At 31.3% G+C, this 19426-nt stretch overlaps 2 protein-coding genes across 2 annotated transcripts; both read left to right on the forward strand.

The window, feature by feature from the left end:
• The first annotated feature begins 3419 nt into the window (after positions 1 to 3419).
• LOC107946277 (heavy metal-associated isoprenylated plant protein 20) lies at positions 3420 to 4750 on the forward strand. The gene is made up of 3 exons (XM_016880537.2): positions 3420 to 3617; positions 3734 to 3809; positions 4215 to 4750. Exons 1-3 carry the CDS (start codon positions 3426 to 3428, stop codon positions 4505 to 4507), a joined length of 561 nt encoding a protein of 186 aa, XP_016736026.2. The 5' UTR covers positions 3420 to 3425; the 3' UTR covers positions 4508 to 4750.
• Positions 4751 to 12923: 8173 nt separating this feature from the next.
• LOC107946279 (uncharacterized lipoprotein syc1174_c) lies at positions 12924 to 18624 on the forward strand. Its single transcript, XM_041106936.1, has 10 exons — positions 12924 to 13151; positions 13236 to 13370; positions 13477 to 13593; positions 14205 to 14333; positions 14702 to 14878; positions 16038 to 16178; positions 16929 to 17114; positions 17456 to 17527; positions 17894 to 18063; positions 18312 to 18624. The coding sequence occupies exons 1-9, from the start codon at positions 13029 to 13031 to the stop codon at positions 18053 to 18055; spliced, it is 1242 nt and encodes a 413-aa protein (XP_040962870.1). The 5' UTR covers positions 12924 to 13028; the 3' UTR covers positions 18056 to 18063; positions 18312 to 18624.
• The last annotated feature ends 802 nt before the right edge of the window (positions 18625 to 19426 follow it).

Raw genomic sequence — 19426 nt, forward strand, 5'->3', positions numbered from 1 at the left:
TGTCAATCCTAAATGACCGAGAATATTTTTATTCAAAATGCATAAAAATCATTTTTGGGAACTTAACTTGTTGTGCCCTAACGTATTGGGTGTGGCATGTTACTTTCCCGAAATGAAGATTTTCGTATAAAATAAAAGTGATATTCAAGTTTGGGGAATTATGAGGAATTGTACCCTAACGTATTGGGACTCGATTTCTTTACATGACTTGAACAATTGGTTATCCTTTTGCAAATTTCATCATTCAAGCTTATTTTAAAATATTTTTAACTTTCGACACAAAGACATCAAATAATCAATTTGGTACCGATTTTAGGCGTTACGAGGGTGCTAACCCTTCCTCGTGCGTAACCGACTCCCGAACCTGTTTTCAAAATTCGCAGACCAAAATAGTTTTTAAGGTGGGCCGGTCACACCTTAATAAAGGATCGGTGGCGACTCCAGTTTTATTTTAAAAAAAAGTCGACAACTAAATTTTTGTTTTCAAAAAGCGGTTTCGACAACAATATTCTCTTCGAAACGTTTTCAAGCTTTTCACTCTTTCACTAGCATTTCGTTTTACTATGTTGGGTCACTAATTCTTAGAATTAGAAAGGAAGAGTATATTTTTTTTATATCAAAGTTAAAAAAATTCATTTAAATTAGATTCTACAATAATTGTTATTTGAATTCATTCCAGTTAAAAGATATTTGAATATCGATGCTTATACTTAAAATACATTGAATTTCATGTGTTAACTTGATGATTAGGATGTTCACCGCCCCAATTGCAGTTTGAGTTCTAATCGCGTTGCTGTTAGGATTTTACTCTCTTCTTGTAATTCATCAAAAATAAAAAGTACTTAGACTACGTTAATTTTATAGGTTAGGCAATAACTCTTTCTCAGTTAAGAAATTATTAAATATTTTTTTATATACAAAATATTATGAAGGTGTTTTTTTATGCTTTATAAATTAATATAAATTTACCTAAAACGAGATTTAAATAAAAAAAAACCATGCATATCAAATCTATAATTTTACCATTGAAACCAAAATATCATTTGGTTTTTATATAATTTTTTAACAAATATATTCATTATATAATTTTTTCACCCACATCATAGTTATATCATAAATCTAATATTTATTATTCAAATCTATACTTTATTAGGTAACAATATATGTCATATATTCAAAATTGTGAAATATTAAATTTAAAAAACTAACTTTTTAAAAATATAATTAAACAATAATTAGATATGTAGGCAACATCATATTTGAATAATCAAATCTATTTTTCGTATTATATTTGGACCAACACAATTCAAACACAATTCAAATTAAGGTGAATTTGAATATTGATCATTTAAAATATAAATTGTTACTGTTGATTGAGGATCAACTCTTCTAGAAGAAATTTTCAGAGTGTCGTTTTAAAGGATGTTGACTCTGTCCCTCAACAACATAAGATATTATTCAGTGGGAAGGATTTTGTCCGGTCTCCATCAATGTATGATTTATGAAGGGTGTGCCTCTTGATAAGTGGTCATACATACTTTAAAGACTTTTTTCGGAAGAACCAATCCTAACTACTAATCTTAAAAATAATAAATGAGTTTAGAAGTTATCCAATTTCATAAAAATCGAATATTTAGGTTTTCTACTATTTATTATGATAAAGAAAACTATTGTAAGCAATAATTAATGTATAAATATAAACAGAAAATGACAATATTGGAGGTGGGGAGGATGACATGAAACATGAAACATGAAACATGAAAATCAACCTCGAACGGATAGCTCAATGTCTGCCTCATATATAGGAAATATGACCCATTTCATTAAATTGAATTCCCCCACTCATATTTATGCCAAATGCCAAACATCTCGACTTTTTTCTTGTTAAAGTACACCATTATTGCTACCATACTCATTGCTTCGTAGACTTCATTTTGATAAATGATGAGGATATTGATAAGAATGAAACTCAAGATTGTATATCATAATCTAATTTTTTTATTAAAAAAATATAATTTTAATGATGTTTTTAACATAATCTTAGAGTATTCAAATTTGAAAAAACTTGTCAGATTTCATAACTAATGTGGAGCAAATAAAATTTAGAGAGTAAATTTAAAAAAATTGTCAAATTTAGGGAGTAAATGTTGTTTTATCCCGTTTATTCATAATATTATTAATAGTCTCCTAAAATGGTATAAAGTCTTTTACTTTGTTTTTCTGTTTTATATAACATTTGCAAATGAAGGTTTGATAATTTTGGGAAAGATTGAGGTTTTGTTATAAAGGATGCATGGATTACGGGTGCTATATATATAAGTTAAAACTTGTGTAAAAATAAGCTTAATATACAAAGTAAAACATCCTAGGGTGCATTGATGTTGATTTGATTTGTTAAAGTACATCAAATTGAGTGGCCACTTGAATGCTAATATATTGGTAGTAGCTAGTGACAGATAAATGCAGTTGTAAGTGAGCTTACAACCGCGTATAATGGGAAAATAAAGACTGCTACTTGCAGTTGCGGCTTCAATTCTTTTACGCTTTTTTTACATTTAAATTTTTTAATATTTATGTATTTTATAATTACTAAATAATAATTTAAATCTAATTACAGATAATTTTATTCAAAACCTGAATTAATACCCCGACCATCGGATATATTTACACACAGGTCCCATTATCATTTAAATTATTGATGCGAAATTAGCTGCTATCTCCATCATAACTATGGCAGCAGTTCCTCCACAATAGGGGGGGAGGGGCCAATAATTTACATATTATATTTGTGTGGAAGATTGGCCCATTGACACTTCATATCATGTCATCCATCACATTTAGGGCTTCAAAGAGAAGAGTCTGGATGACTGACAGAGTGAAAAAGGAAGGCAAAAATTTCATATTAATTTCTCAGTATAAAATTTGAAAAAATAAAATAAAATTAAAGAAATAGTGACCAAACCGTAAGCTTTAGCCGAAGGCAATTGTTACTTAAGATTAGAGATTAGCCAAAAAAAACAAGAGTAGGTAGGCCACTGTACAGGAAATCAACGCGGACATTGAGCCGCTTTACAACAATTTTCTCTCTTTCTTTGGACCCAAGAAAACAGCCAGACGACAGCTCCATTTTTTCAACCTTTAAAATAAGCTCTCTGTTTTTTTAATATCTTAATTCCCTTTAGCACTAGAAAAATATTAGCTGTCTGAGGAAAACAAATGATGGTCGAGTTTTGATTGAATCCAATAAAAATAATGAATCAATGTTTATAAGTGCATGATATTATGGAGAGATAGACATGATTAAGGGACACAAGTCACTTTCTTAATTTATCATTTATGTAAATTCCACCCACAACTTGTTTTAGATTAATAATACATCCCCTAGCGCCAGGCCACCCTCTTCCCTCCTATAAATACACCTACTAATGTTTCATTTCTCTTCGTGCCCAACACACTTTGACACCCCATTAATCTCTGCTTCTCCCTCTCTCAAACTCCTTTTTGCTTTGCTATTTGAAGTAAAGAAAGAAAATATGGGTGCCTTGGACTCTCTTTCTGACTATATTTCTGATTTGGTAACCGTCCATGGCAAAAGAAAGAAGCGTAAAGTCATGCAGGTATTTTTTTTATTACATCATTCATCTCATTGTGTTTCTCAAGAATATATGGTGTGTGTGTCTGTGTGTGTTTACAACATGTTTAAAACTCATAGATATGTGTTGTTTATTGGCAGACTGTTGAGATCAAGGTTAAGATGGACTGTGATGGGTGTGAAAGGAGAGTCAAAAACGCCGTTTCCTCCATGAAAGGTGCAATTTTAAAGCTCTCTCTCTCTCTACAATCTTCCCCTTTTGAGAGGGAGAATCTCTGATACCTTCCTTGTATTAGAAAACTGGAAGAAACATAAGAAAGCTTATATTTGTGGTTCTCCCCGTACTGCAATGTCTTAAATTTACCATAGTTAGTCTGCTTTGGCTAGAAAGGGAAACGTGTGTGTCTATTTATCTACCATATCACTTTATAAGATCAGAACAAACAAGTCTCTCGGGAAACAAACAAAGTGGCAGTTGGAAAACATCTTTCTATTTTCTGTTTGCGGACATTAAAAGTCCTTTTACCCTAATAAATGCACCCTTAACTGCTTCTTTTCCCATTTTTTTTTCTTTCTTTTTAAAAAAGTTATTCATAGTTTGTTTGCCCTTAATCTTGTTTAGGTGTGAAATCAGTGGAGGTGAATCGAAAGAAAAGCTATGTGAGCGTTAGCGGATACGTGGAGCCAAACAAGGTGCTAAACAAAGTGAAAAGCACAGGGAAAAGAGCAGAGTTTTGGCCTTACGTCCCCTACAACTTAGTGGCATACCCATACGTAGCTCAAGCATACGACAAGAAGGCACCGTCGGGGTACGTTAAAGAGGCGGTGCAAGCTTTGCCGAGTCCGAATGCTGTGGACGAGAAGTTTGTCACTTTCTTTAGCGACGAAAACCCCAACGCCTGTTCCATCATGTAGGCTGGCCAAGAGAATTAAAGGTTAAGGAGGGCATGTTTGGGTGGATAGGACGCAATTTTGTTTGTACAAATGCTTAAATTTGGTGTGTAGGGTTGAGTCTTTGTGAAGGAATTTCGTTTTTGAAATTTTGTTTCGGAATGTTGTATGTGTGCGGATTTTCATGTAGTCGACTAATCATACTTAGTTTCCTCAGGGTTTTATGTAGTTATAAATGAATTATATACCATTCATATATTTGGATTATATACTCATGTCATGCTTATTGTCGGGTAATTTTTTTATTTTTTTATATTCATTTTACGGAATATGTTTTAGATTCGTGATTATCTCTATCAATCATTTCTAAAAATATTTAAAGTTAATTATATATAATTTGAAAACCATGAAGATTAAATTATATTTGTGATTATTCAAATTAAGTGCATAGGATTAAAGTCTTATGACATATAAATAATTAAAACGATAAGTTATTCATTTAATTTTATTATACAATAAAAAAGTTCAGTTCTTTTCATCTTTTTGTCTTTTTCTGTTTACCTTGATGAATGTACTAACTTTAGTTATTTTCTTTAGTAATTATCTACACCCTCAATTATATTATTTTAAAATTATTGAGTTACTATCAAAGTTCAAATCATCCTTAACTTTCTATATATTAGTCACTTCCATTTAGTCGTTTGTTTTATTAATATATAATAAATTGAAAACAAAAATTATAAGATACTTTAAAATTTCTAGTATCTTATATTATAAAAATTCAGTCTAATCAGTTATTGTATTTTTAGTGTTGGGAATCTACCAGTATATGTAACGAGAAAATAAAAGTAAAAGTAGAGAAGATCAAACACAAAAATATTTTTGTGGAAAATTTTTTTCAAAAAAGAGGATAAAAAATCACTGGTAAAAAAGATTTCACTAAATGAGCAAAAATTGATTTCAACAAATAACCCTAAATCCTGAAAAAACAAAGTACTTCTGGCTAAAACTCGAAATTCCCCAAAACTCACAAAAACCTCTCAATCTCAAAGATGATGAAGATTGTTATTTTAGGTTACAACAACCCCTTTTATAGGTTAAATTTGTAGATTAAATATAACTAAAATAACCTACACTAATCAGAGTTTAACTGGGAAACAATAGTAGAGTTTAACTAGGAGAAAAAAACTCAGTTGAATGGAGGAATATATCGCCACATCGCCTTTCCAAACCCACCCTTAGAACGTGTTGATTTTCCTTTTGGAAGATTAAAAAACAAAATTTTCATGACAAGCTGAGGTCGCATGTATAGTATTCATATTTTAATTTTATTACAAACAAATGTGGAGTTGTATCGCTTTTATTCAATTATATTGTAATTTATATGAATTAAAAAACAAAATTTTCGTTGAAGTAAAAGGTTAAAATGGATCATCATCATGGAAATGATTGACAGAAATGGAGCCCTTGACTTCCAAGCCTTTTGGGTATTCGCCATCTGTATTTGTCCAGAGACTTCATAGTTACAAAACTATAATTTATACTTGAAGTGGTTCGACAGCTACTTCTATATATTTCGTTATTCATATCATAATCAACAAAACTCATCAATTCACTATTATTATTTTTATTTAATTTAGATTAACTTATAAGTTTTCTTGTGAAAATGGGTTACCACGATTGGGGTTTGTGCTTGAAATTTTGAATTACCAATTGTCCTCATTCTTCACTTCAATCGCTTAAATTAATTCATCTTTTATTAATGCACTTAATTGAATTAGCAATTCTTTTATCTTAAAAAGTGTTTTTTATTCTAAAAATATTTTTTTCAAAAATACTTCTTAAAAGCAATGCTAACCCGGCTTTTAAATAGAACTCTTAAGTGATGCTTGATAAAGTAAAAAGAAAATTAAAAGGGTAACAAATTAAATTTTCTTAAAAATGATAAAAAAAATACATTGTGTTAGCCCTATTTTTCAAATGTTTGATATAATAAAGTCAAATTATAAATTCCCCTTTGTCAAATTTGCAATCAATTGATATAAAGCTCTTACTATTATTTTCATAGTGTTTAGAAACTTAAAATTACGAAATGCCTTTGAAAAACCTTGACTCAGAACAAATTTTACAATTTTGGGAGACTTCTAATGATTCATGGTCACACAAGTATCGGTAGAACCAAGTCAAAAAGCAACTCAAGAATCCTTCTAAACTTTTACCGGTACTTGGGAAATCTTCTACTGATACAACCCCAGTAGTATCAATATTTGAGTTGAGTTCTACTGGTAGAAGTAAGTAAGAGAGCATTCCAAGCCAAACATTAGATTTTTACCGATACTTAGGGGGACTTCTATTGATACAGCCAAGTTAATGAGCAATATTCGAATCTCCCTTGTATCTTCTACCGATATGACTATTGATACAAGCCCAAACCCTTAAAACCCTCAGACTTTTACCAATAGAAGTGGACTTCTATCGACACTCGTGGCTCCAACGATCATAAATTGTAGGACTTCTATCGGTAGAAGTCCACTTATACTGATACAAGTGGTTTGCAGTATGCAATTAATGTATGAATTAATTGCAGCAACGACTCTAATTGACTCATAATATCTCTAAATGGCTTCAAGGTTGTTAAAAGGCATAAATACAAGTCAATACTCCATACTGAAGACAAGAAACAAGTTTGTAAAGTCAATTGTACTAAAATCCAATCTTTTCATCGATATCCTCTTTGTTCTTCATACACACACTTGAGTAACCATCTTTCTTATTCTTTTCAAGTGTTGCATTGTATTAAATGAGTTTTATCATTGTAATATCTTCCATTGAGAGATGTCTTTAATCCTTATTCTTATATCTTATATTTGTAAAGGATTGCTTAATATTTTGGGTAGAAAATCTTAAGGGAAGTAACTCTATCTTGCCTAGTTAAAAGATAATGTTTTGTAAAGGTTAAACATTGTCCTTGAAAGGTTCAAATATAGTAAATTTAGAAAATCCTTAATTGTGGTAAGCTAAGGTAGTAGAGGTAGGAAATTGGGCCAAAATACTATAAATTCTTGAGCCTCCTTTGTTTGCAATATTTCATTAAAGTTATTAAAAACACCAATCACCCCCTTTTTGGTGATCATCAAGCTTAAGACATCGTTAGAGGAGTTCAAAAGTAAAAGGGAAGGAAATAAAATCTTTAAAAATTCATAATTTTGAACTAGGATACATGCACCTCTTATTTTATATCCTTTTATTATTCCTATTAGGAATGGTTTGTTTTTATTCATTAGGAATAGTTATCGCTTTTGTTTTCTTTCCTTTCAGTTTTTGGGTATAACCGATTTGAGCATAGTCTTGTTCGGGTTGGAAGGTATTCAAGTAGAACCCTTCTAACAATGTTGACGGCAAGATTCAAACTTGATCCAAAAGCTTGGGAAGTAAGTCCACTTTCACTTCTTCCAACTACTTGTTGGTTCTTTCTTCTCATTTTTCTTTCCTACCAAGCATATTGAAAATTTATTTTCTTTCAACATTTTCTCTCCATTCTTCCATCATTTCATTTTTTAATTCAACCAAGTACACTCGTGTCTTCAAAGCTTCCTCCAAAATATAATTGTTGTTAATCTTTCAAATGAATCAAATCTCACTTGTGAAATTACCAAAAGCTTATTCATTTTATTAAAGTAAAAAAATATTACTATGAGGATATTTATATTTTTTTTTTGGCTTAATGGTATAAAAGGCCTTCAAACCTTTTCGAAAAATCAGCTAAGCCCTTGCGACCTTTTTGCACCCAATTGAGCCTTTGAATTAACAAAATTAGTCAAATAGACCCTTTAGCCAATGTTGATCGTTACAGTGCTGATGTGGCAATTAATGGTGCTGATATGGCACTCCATGCCAACCGTAGTTACTAACGTGGTATTGCATCAAAAAATAAAAAAATAAAAAGGAATATTGAATTTTTTTTACTAGAATGAACCTAGATGTCATTCGTTTAAAAGCTTAATTTTAAAAAATATAAAAAAAATATTTTTTGAAAAAATTTATAATTTTGTAGAATATTATAAAAATTTATAAAATTATTAAATAAAGTTAAAAAAATTAATAAAAACCATTTAAAAGTGAAGTCCAAAATAAATCTGGACATATGGTTGTCCAAATTTGCATTAAATATGGATAACAATATGTCCAGGTTGATTGAAGAGGATTTTTCTACATTATATGAAGTTTAAAATATTAAAAATTAATTTTGTTTAAAACATATGTGTATCGATGTTTTAATACTATTAGTACCTTTTAAGTTGTATGCAAATAAAACTATTGAATGTATGAATATATTCAATTAAAAAATGTATCAATTATTTAATTACATGTGTAGCCTAAAGTGAGTATCAATTATTTCATAGCCTAACACTGCTTGGTTCACCTGAATGGCTAAGCTATTTCGGGTGTATTCACTCTAGCACAGTGAAGCAGACGTTTGGTTGGCTGAATGATAACATGTTTATTTTGCTTATTTTATGTGTTCAAATCAATTAATTCTTGAATTAATTTACGCTAATTGGTGATTTTATGTTTAAATTCTGTCAGGAACGAAATTCGGATGCCTTAAATAAAAAAAAGTAGAAAAGAACTAAATTGGAGTGCAAACAATAAAGAGGGGTCGAACTGGAAATTTTGAGACATTTAAGGGCTGATTAGATTTTTTGACTTTGTAAAAGCCATATTTTAAAAAAAAAAATTCTGATTTTGATTTCATGTAATTAGTGGTTTGGTGGGTTAGCTAATTTTAGTATATGGTTTGTGTATAAATAGGGGGTATAATGGACTTGAAATGACACACTTGACACTTGAATTCACTTGGAATTGACTAAAATTATTTTTTTTCCTTCTAATTTCACACATGAGTAAGCATACAGTATTCTATTTCCATTTCCTTATTTCTTTACAAAATTGTTTAATTGCTTTCCAAGTCCCTTCCCTTTCCAACTTTCACCATTTCTTTAAAAACCATTTCCATACACCAACCAAGCATGATTAGTTTCATTGTAGAGGCCCAATTTAGCCCGGGCCCGAAACAAAACTAAAAAATTAAAAAATATATCAGTCCATGTACAACGAGCCAAAATAGCCCAATTTTTAAAACCCTAAATGGCCCATTGGGGCCCAAAAACTAAACAGCACAGGGAACCCTAGGGTTCCCTGCCCTTGCCTCGCGCCGTTGCTACCCATGTGCGCCTCAGCGCGCACCACGCTATAGGTTTGCCACCGCCAGCTGCACCTTGCACCAAAATGGAAGCTTTCCGTCTCCGTTGACTTCACCAAGACCTGCAAACGAAACAAGTGGACGAAACCAATAGCCAATAAACAGAAACGAAGACAGTAAAAACAAACAGTAGGAAAAGGTTGGATTTTCGGCTTTATAAGCCTGAAAATAACTGTGTAAAGGGGGGAACCTTCTTTTGAAAAAAGAAAAACATTGAGAAATAAAAGCAAAAAATTTCTAAGGTGACTACGGCTTTCAATCTGTTTTTTTTTATTTTCTTTATTTTATTTCTGCATACAAAAAAATAAAAGAAAAGAGAAAGAGGTATTACCTTGCTGGTGGCCGGAGGGGAGGAAATTGAAGAGTTTTTCGGTCTTCCTTTGATCCTTGACGGTTTTTAGTCAGTTTTAAGGTAGATCGGAGTTACCCGGGGTTAAAACGGTTAAAAAAGGGGTCGATTTAGGGTTTTTGACCACCGCGTGCGGTGGCCGACGATGGCGACGGCGCCAGAACCCCACCGAAACCCCCTGGCCGGAGAGGGGAGATTGAGAGAGGCCCTCTGTTTTTTTGTTTTGAATGGGGGAGAAGAATGTTTTTTTTAAAGAAAAACTGATTTATATGGAGCTATTAAACGGTGTCGTTTAGGGCTGGTTCTGATAGCCCTAAAACGACGTCGTTTCCCCTTAAGGATCCGCGCGTCGACCCCACTTTCGCAGAGCGTTCAATGTGATCCTTTTCTTCTTTTGATTTTGGCCACAAACTTTTACCTCTGGTTCAATTCGGTCCATAAACCATGCGCAGATGTCGTCCCTTGGAACGACGCCGTTTGAGTAACGTGGGAATATTTTCCTTCGGCCCCTGTATTTTTACGCGCAGCACAATGGGACCCTAACCTTTTTATTTTCTTTAAATTTTGGATCCTTAATTTTATTTCTTTCTCGATTTAGCCTTTTTTTTGCTATTTTATTATTTTATTAATTAATTCATTTTTTATTTATTTATTTCTCACTATTATTATTGATAATATTATTCGCTTGTAGATTTACCTATTATATATATACATTATTTTATTCTATGTGTATTATTGTTTTAAGTTTCTCTTAAAATTTTAATTTGTTATTACCTTTTTATAATATACTATTTTTGGTATTATTTAAATTTATTTTATTTTTTATCTTTATGTAAATTTGGTATGTTTATATGCTTGCTTGATTTGTTTTATTTTTTATTCTATAATATATACTTTTTATTCACTTTCGATATATCACTATATTTTTTATATGAAGATATTTTATATAGTATAGTACTATTTTATACATATATATATTATACTATTGATTTCGAATCATATTTTTTACCTATTATATATATATCCACCTACAAGTACACATTTGTATAACTTGTATATATATACATACTTATATATCTTTTTATATTTTTATATTTTCATTCGTTTTCTTTATTCATTTATTTATTTACATTTTCATGATTATTTTGAGAGAATGTTTTAATTTTATTTACTTGTTATTTTATATGTAATCGATTTGTCCTTTTATTTATTTTATTGTTATGGCTCGTATTACTTTTACACCATTGTATCCACTATTGTTTTGTATGCATATTAACATCGAGTTTCATTTCTACCATTTCGAGTTAGATTAATTCAATGCATGAATCATGATTTTAAAATAAGCAAAATCTCGTGTTTAGATTTGAAAAGGTCGTACCCTAACTTACTGGGTTTCTATTTTCGCAATAAATCTAAATATACGAATCTTTTCAAACTCAAGTTTTAAATGATCTCGGGAATTAAGAAAAGATCGTATCCTAACTTACTGGGCATGATCCCCTTTTTTTAAATTCAAGATAGCCAAATATTTTCTTAAATAAGTAAATTTTTGGCATGTATTCTCGTATAGGGAATTCGATACGTTTTGTCCTAACGCATTGGATATGACATATTGTTTACTCAATATGAGGACTCCTATAAAAAATAACAAAGACAATATTTTGCATTTGGAAATTCAAGAAAGCGTGCCCTAATGTGCTGGGTTTCGATTTCTCGTTCAGCCAAATAGCCAAATACCCTCTTAAAGTTTCAAAGTATGGGTTTTAGAAACCATAAGGTGATCTTGGTTTCGAGAGTTTAAAGTATCGTATCCTAATGTGCTGGATGCGATATTCTTTCGGAACAAGAAAATTCTAAATTCTAACCCATATTGTTCGAAAGTTTTAGGATCGTATTTTTTTTAAATTCTTCAAAATTTTCAATCTTCGACATTAAAGACACCAAATAATCAACTAGGTACCAATTTTGGGCGTATCGAGGGTGCTAATCCTTCCTCGAACGTAACCGACTCCCAAACTCGTTTTTCTAAATTTCGTGGACCAAAATTATTATTTTAATAAAATTAAATTGTTTATTAACAACAACAACTTTTCGAGGTGAACCAATCACACCTCATCAAAAAAAGATTGGTGGTGACTCCCGTTTTTGCTTTCATTTTTCAAATCCAAGTTTACCCCGTTTTTATCCAAAAAATGGTGTCAACATTCATGATTCACTAAAATTCTAACTTAGCTTTAGGTTGATATTCTTTCCTGTCAAGAATTGTGCGAAATGAATTCGCACTAAAAATCTTTCATAACGGTATTCACCATCTCTCCAGAATATAAGGATAGTACAAATTCATCCCTTAAAGTTAACTCGATTAAACAATTGAATTGCTAATTATAGCTCTATTCCATTACAACCTTATTCTATTTAATTTTTTTAAAAATTGATTTTTTTTGTTGCTGGCGTGTTGACGTCAGCAACTATCCTTTGATATGGAACACCATATCAGCATTGTTAACGGCCACATTATTGTTGTAGTGATCAACGTTGTCAAAAGACTTATTTGACCTGTTTTATTAGTTTAGGGCTCAATTGAGTATAAAAAAATTACAAAAACTTAATTAATTTTTTCGAAAAAGTTCGAGAAACTCTATTTTATATATTTTTATATACAATCTAAAAACACACCTAGTGAGTTTCATGAATTTCAACATAATCTCATTTATTTTTTTTCATAATTTTTTTTAATAAATCTATTTATTAAATAAGTAAAAGAGAAAGGCCCGAAAGAATTGTAAGGAATAAGGGGCAAGACCGTCAATCCGGAACAAAACTGGAAATGAAAGGGGCTTGGCCACTTTGTCTGCATTATCCATTCTCTTTGGTCTTCTAAAGTTCAAACTCTCGAGGCAGTCAAGTCAACATTTTTGTTTTTCCGCCAAACAATGGCGGCAGCGACAGCTCTCAATCTATGCCGTCCGTGGCAATCGCCGCCGACTCATAATCAATTCATCACCAAACCACGACCGTCCATTCGGCCTCCTATCACCTGCTACGCCGCTAACAAGGTCAGTTACTTGGTTCTCTTGACATTTTTCTTTTTTAATTGTAGGGCATACATATAATCTTTCTTTGGGGGGGGGCTGATTCAGTCGAAGAGGGAGTACACAAGCGTAATGATAGTGCCAACGGGAGTGGGGGCCAGCATCGGAGGATTTGCCGGTGATGCTCTGCCTATTGCTCGGGTCTTATCCTCCGTCGTCGATTGTCTTATTTCACATCCTAATGTAAGAGTGCAAGACTTATATTTATTTATAAAATTCCTTTTCTACGTTAGGCTTTTAAATAAACTGAATTTAATGGAATAAAATTAACAATATTTTTTTTCTTCAGGTTCTGAATGCAGCAATGTTATACTGGCCCATGCCTAATGTAATGTACGTTGAAGGTTATGCTCTGGACAGATTTGCGCAAGGCTTATGGGCTCTGCAACCTGTTCATCAAAACAAGGTTTTATTTTATTCAATTTCTCAGTTCCTTGTTCATTTCAAATGAATATTTGTTAAAAACTTTTTTTTTAAAATCTCAAAACTATACATGAACTTTAGTCTAATATGCAATTCTATACATGTACTTTGATTTGATCAAATTGGCATAAATTATTAACACAATTATTGATATACCAATTTTATGTTTATATATTACTGTACACATAATTATATTTATCCAATATAAAAATAAATTGACGTAATTATTTCTTTAAATGTGCATGATTGAATGTTTCATGTATATATTTGAACCACAATCAAAGTTTAATGTGTATAATTGATTCAAATTAAAGTTCACGTATCAAATTGCAAATTGAATCAAAGTTCATGTATAATTTTGGGATTTATCCCCTTTTTTTTATTTGTAATGCTAAAAGTGTACCCAAAAAAAATGAGAAGTTCATATAGAATGTAGAAAAAGTAAAGATTTTTAGAGGGTTAGAGGGAAGAAAACAAAAAGGAAATAAGACATAAATTTGTGGCATTCGAAAAATAAAGATGGACTCTTAGTGTTTGAGCTGCTTGTTTTAAGTTGCTATCATTTGACAACATCAAGATTTTGAGCTGATGCAGGTGGGATTGGTTCTTGATGCTGGAATAGAAGAGCATCTTCGGGTCCGCCATTTGCAAGTGGCTGATGCCACAAGGGCTTCCCTTGGATTGCCGGTTGTTGAGTACGCTGTCACTGACACCCCTTTAGAGGTACTAATTTGATTTAGCTGAGAAGAGATATGTAGAGTTCTGAACTCTATTTGCGAATTGTGAGCACAAGATATAAAATCTTTCAAGCAATATAATATTATAGTTTCTGCTCTATGCTGGTACTCTACTAGCTAAAAGAGATGAACATCAAATTTTGATATATATAAAAGTTAAAAAGTATAAATTATATCTCCTTGTAGCAAACTTGCACTATTGCTTGCATGTTGAAGGGATAAACTTTGAAGGTTGGAGCTGGCATGTGACTGCTTAATATTGTTGTTCTTGATCTTAGTTGATGAGAAATTTGTCTTTATAAAAACCAAAGAAGAGAATAAGCTGATTTTCTATAAACTAAACAAGTTTTGCAGGTGGAAAAGTGGGTCAATCCAACAACTGGGCAATCAACAGGCAGGATTAAACACCCTGATTCATTACTGCAGGCTGTTGAGAATTTAGTCAAACGATCACAAGTGGATGCTGTTGCTGTTGTTGGGCGCTTTCCAGATGATGAAGTAGATGATCTTGATGACTATCGACTTGGAATTGTAAGGCACTTATTTCTTTTCCTTGACTTCTTAAGTAAAATGCCAAGAATCTATTATGTTACCATTTGGAAAGTCTTTTATACTAGCATGGAGAAGGTGAAAGTTTCTTATGCTAATTTTCTTTACTGAACTTGAATTTTGCATGAAGTTTACGTAATTGGTTGTTTTATTCAAATTACCTGAAGGTTGACCTGGTTAGAAGAAGTATTCAAATTAGTTTTGAAACCATTGGCTTTTGAATATCAGAATTAAAAAAAATAGATGCTGCTCTATTTTCCCTCTGCACAGCTTTCTGTTCTCTTGTTGGTAAGTCGTATTAGTTTGAAGTTTCCAATGAAATTGATTCTAAACGAGCTCTGTACCAATGAGCACTGCTTGAGCCATGGCTATAATTTTTTCCTGACATTTACAAACTATATTAAGATACAGCATAATCGACTTAGAACAAGTACTTTCAAATAATAACACTCAAGTTTATATATCAAATCTCAGAAATCTCAGTCTTATAAACAAAAACCGACCAGACATTGAAATAACATAAGTTTTATTAAGTCCCAAACCCTATTAAAGTGAAAAATAGCACATATAACCCTAAAACCACAAGTACTTGAGAAATGGCTCTTCATCTATGAGAATTGTTGATCTGTTGCCCTTATAGACTATATTAAGTTGAACTTTATTGATGCATAGTGCTCCATTTATAATCTGAAAATCTCAATAATTCTCAAATTCTATGTATCAAAATATCGGAAATATCAACATCTCCTAAACAATATCCTACTAGAAACTAAAATAACATGGGTTTCATAAGTTAAACCTTAACACTAACAAAAACACAATATAGCTAGTAACACTAAAACCCTAGTACTTGAGAAATAAGCAAAACATTAACTAATAAAATAACCTAAGTTATCTAAATATTGTAAATTTACATAAAAATTACAATTAATGCCATAAAATATTCTTCAATAGCTTGTCTTCATTTCTCCATGGATCAATTTTGCATATGATTTTCTATTCTAAGTTTCTATTAATTACCAAATTCCTTTTGTCATCTTTAATTCAGAAGGTATGCCAGATGCTGCTGAAGGCACCTCTGAATTCTGATTTGCTTTCAAATAGTTTTTTATCTTATATCATGTCATGCACGTGCTTCCAGGGAATAGATATATTGGCTGGAGTAGAGGCAATAATAAGTCATCTTGTGGTGAAGGAATTTCAGATACCATGTGCACATGCGCCTGCAGTATCTCCCCTTCCCTTGACCTCATCCCTTAGCCCAAAATCAGCTGCTGAGGAGGTTTGTGAAGTTTTATTTGTGCTCTCCCTCTTGCCACGCACACTTAGCATGTTTATGTGTGATTGGTGTGTGAACTTGGATACAACATAAGAATGCCTAATATTTTTGAGTAAAATATCATCTGTAGAAAAGCATGTAATCTTCAGAACTGTCCTCTTCAAGATTGTTTCTTCCTTGTATCTAATTTAAGCAATTAACCCTTTATTTGGTGGTTGTTTTAACTTATAGAAGCCAAAAGCAAGTAGCAAAAGTAACAACGAAATGGAACCTCAAATATTAATCAATGAACAAGAACTGAAGGCTAAATGCAGAAAGACTTTGTGGTTGGAAACTTTTTGAATGATGAGAGATGAAGTATTCCTAGATTAAGTCAGCAAAAACTAGAACAGACGAAAAGGTAATATGCCATGTTCACAGATTTGAGTAACAAAGCATATTAAAATCAGTGTTCTCATAGCATCAGTAGCTCTTTTTTCCTTGACAATTAATTAGAGCTGGTTTGAACTAACAGTAGTGTTAAAATATGGGAAATGAACTAGGGGATGGAGATAGAACCACTCGTATAAAAGAGCGCAATAGATAGATTAGACAATCAAAAGGAAATAGTATGATTGGTTATTCACAATACTTTTGACTGAAAAGCTTGGCTACAGAGTTTTATTGTCACAAAGACATGCATTATACATGCATGCAAGGAAGAACTCCCCTGCATACCATGTACTTATGTCTCTTTTCATTTCTTTTGACTAGATAGGATACACATTTTTGCCATGTGTCCTTGCGGGACTTAGTAATGCACCACAGTACTTGGTTAAAAACCCTGAGTCCTTGGCAAAGGGTTGTATCTTGGCAAGCGATGTTGACAGTGTTATTCTGCCAGTAGATGCTTGTGGAGGAGATGGTGCTCTTGCTTTTGCTAGAAGCAAGAGAAATAAGGTACAAATTTGAAAGCAAACTATCTGTGCTTTTCCTTCTATGGTAAAAAATGTCTGGGAAATTCATGTTTGGTGGGGAAAAATGGAAAGGGGGAAGGATGGAAAATGTTTTAGTCTAATGATCGAGATTCATAACAATGTGCTTGTTAGTTGCCGCTCAACCATTAGATTAAACCTTTTCCTTTCCTTCCTACTAAGTGAAGGCACATGTGCTTACTAGCACTTTGGCTTCATACTTTCTTGGCCCACCAAAAACATCTTATAATTTTAACCATGAGTAATCTTAATTTGTGGCAACAGCAATATAATGACTGTTTTCTCCTCTGCTTCCCTCGTTTACAGCCTCTGATAATCTGTGTGGAGGAAAATGAAACAGTTCTAAATGATACTGCTGATAAACTTGGGATCAAAGTGGTATGGCATCTAATTGGCTTAATTTTTTATTAATAGTTTTGTTCTATTTCATTCTGTTTGTTTCTTTGGTTAGGTTTTTGGAGTAAAAGACCTAAAAGTTGTAGTGGATGCTCATAGTAAGAGCCTCTTTCTACGTACACTAGTTTGGAAATCAAAAGTGACTGTTTTATATGAAATTTTTTTCCCTGCTAAACTAGACTAATTAATTTAAGGGCTTATCAAAATTTATCCCGATTGTGGATTTGAAAGGAAAGATAGGTTAGATATCATCATTTACATAAAAACCAAGTGCAGTGGAATCATATTTAGCAGTAAAATCAGAAGCGTAAACACTTGATAACTAATGCAACGTCATCTTTTGTGCAGGTCAGGGTCTCAAACTATTGGGAAGCTATAGGTGTTGTTGCAGCTCATAAGGCAGGAATTGACCCAAATTCTCTTCGTAGAAACAAAATACGCAACATTCAGTGCTTGTCTGATGTTCAAGCTAATGGCTTTGCAGTTTCAACAGCCTCATCCGTCACATAATGGTAAAGGTAGGGAAAATCTCCAAAGAAAACTGAAGAAACAACATATTAAATGAAATCATTATTTGATTTATACAACCGTGGAAAAAGAGTTTTTGCCTCTTCGGAGTATCTTTTCGGTTAGACCTCAAGGGAATAAATAACCTGCTTACGTTGAATATTGTATATATATATGCCGTAATGCTTGAGGATTGTCTGAAGGTGATTTCCATATCCATGATATGAGGTGATGTGAGGTGGGTAATTGGGTTTTGCAGGTCTCAAGTTGAAAAAGAACAAGTGCAAAAGTCCACTCTGAGTTACCAATTTTTGAAAGAAGCTGTGGTATTTGGATTACAATGTTGTTCTGTTTTTCTTAGGGACAAAACTATTGACTATTGACTCGAGTGTTGAAAATTTTGATTGCCTAGGTTCGGTTTAGGCATGTCTCAACCCTACCCAAATCCTCGTTTTGTATATCTTGAATACGGATGTAACGCTATCATAGCAATTATCTCATTTTTCCCCCTTATACATAATTTATTGTAAAATGCAGCAATTATAACATACTAGAATGATTCCCCCCCTTCACTGTTTTTTTTATTAATTTTTTTTAAGTCAATATTTATTTTAATTATATTTTAAATTGTAAAGTGTAGTTTTACGGAAAATAATTTATGAAAAATGTTTTTTACATTTTCATGCATTTGTTTCATGAAAAATTGTTTGGTCAATGAAAAATAATTTACAGAACATTAATTTATTCTTTTGAAAAAACAGAAATCATTTTTCAAAAAAGATTTTATTTTTGAGTAATTTAACTTTTATATAAAATTAACTTGAATGAAATGATTGTATTAATAAATTTTTTATTTTATTTTATTTTATTAAAATATTAAATATTGATATAAAATGTTAATAAATAATAAAATGTTTAATTATTTATATTTAATAAAATAACAGTTTATTGATACAAAATATTATTTGATAAATGATTTAGTATTACAATTTTATTTTAATAATAAATATTAATATTTTTAATAATTTAAAATTTAAAATTTAAAATGATATTTTATTTTATTGAAAAATATTTACATTAATATTTTAATGATGAATATATACTACAATTTATTAATATTTAATAATAAATACTTTCCCATATAAATCATTAATATTCTAATAATATAAATAAATATGAGTACTTGTTTAAATTATGCTCAACTTATTTTATCCCTTTTAGCTGTAATGTACCACTATTCACTCTCATATATGTAATATATGTAACTTCGAACTAAATTTTAATTAATTATTGTTTATTATTAAATTTATACAAGATGTTAATTATTATAAATATGATCTTATTATAAAATAAATTTTGGTTGCTACAAGGGAA

The sequence above is a fragment of the Gossypium hirsutum genome, chromosome D12 (assembly GCF_007990345.1).
Source record: "Gossypium hirsutum isolate 1008001.06 chromosome D12, Gossypium_hirsutum_v2.1, whole genome shotgun sequence".
NCBI lineage: Eukaryota > Viridiplantae > Streptophyta > Magnoliopsida > Malvales > Malvaceae > Gossypium > Gossypium hirsutum.

Coding starts and splice junctions, on each gene's coding strand:
- LOC107946277 (XM_016880537.2), top strand. CDS start 3,426: ATGTTTCATTTCTCTTCGTGCCCAACACACTTTGACACCCCATTAATC. Junction 3,618..3,733: donor AGAAGCGTAAAGTCATGCAG/GTATTTTTTTTA, acceptor GTTTATTGGCAG/ACTGTTGAGATCAAGGTTAA. Junction 3,810..4,214: donor CGCCGTTTCCTCCATGAAAG/GTGCAATTTTAA, acceptor AATCTTGTTTAG/GTGTGAAATCAGTGGAGGTG.
- LOC107946279 (XM_041106936.1), top strand. CDS start 13,029: ATGGCGGCAGCGACAGCTCTCAATCTATGCCGTCCGTGGCAATCGCCG. Junction 13,594..14,204: donor AACCTGTTCATCAAAACAAG/GTTTTATTTTAT, acceptor GAGCTGATGCAG/GTGGGATTGGTTCTTGATGC. Junction 17,528..17,893: donor ATAAACTTGGGATCAAAGTG/GTATGGCATCTA, acceptor TCTTTTGTGCAG/GTCAGGGTCTCAAACTATTG.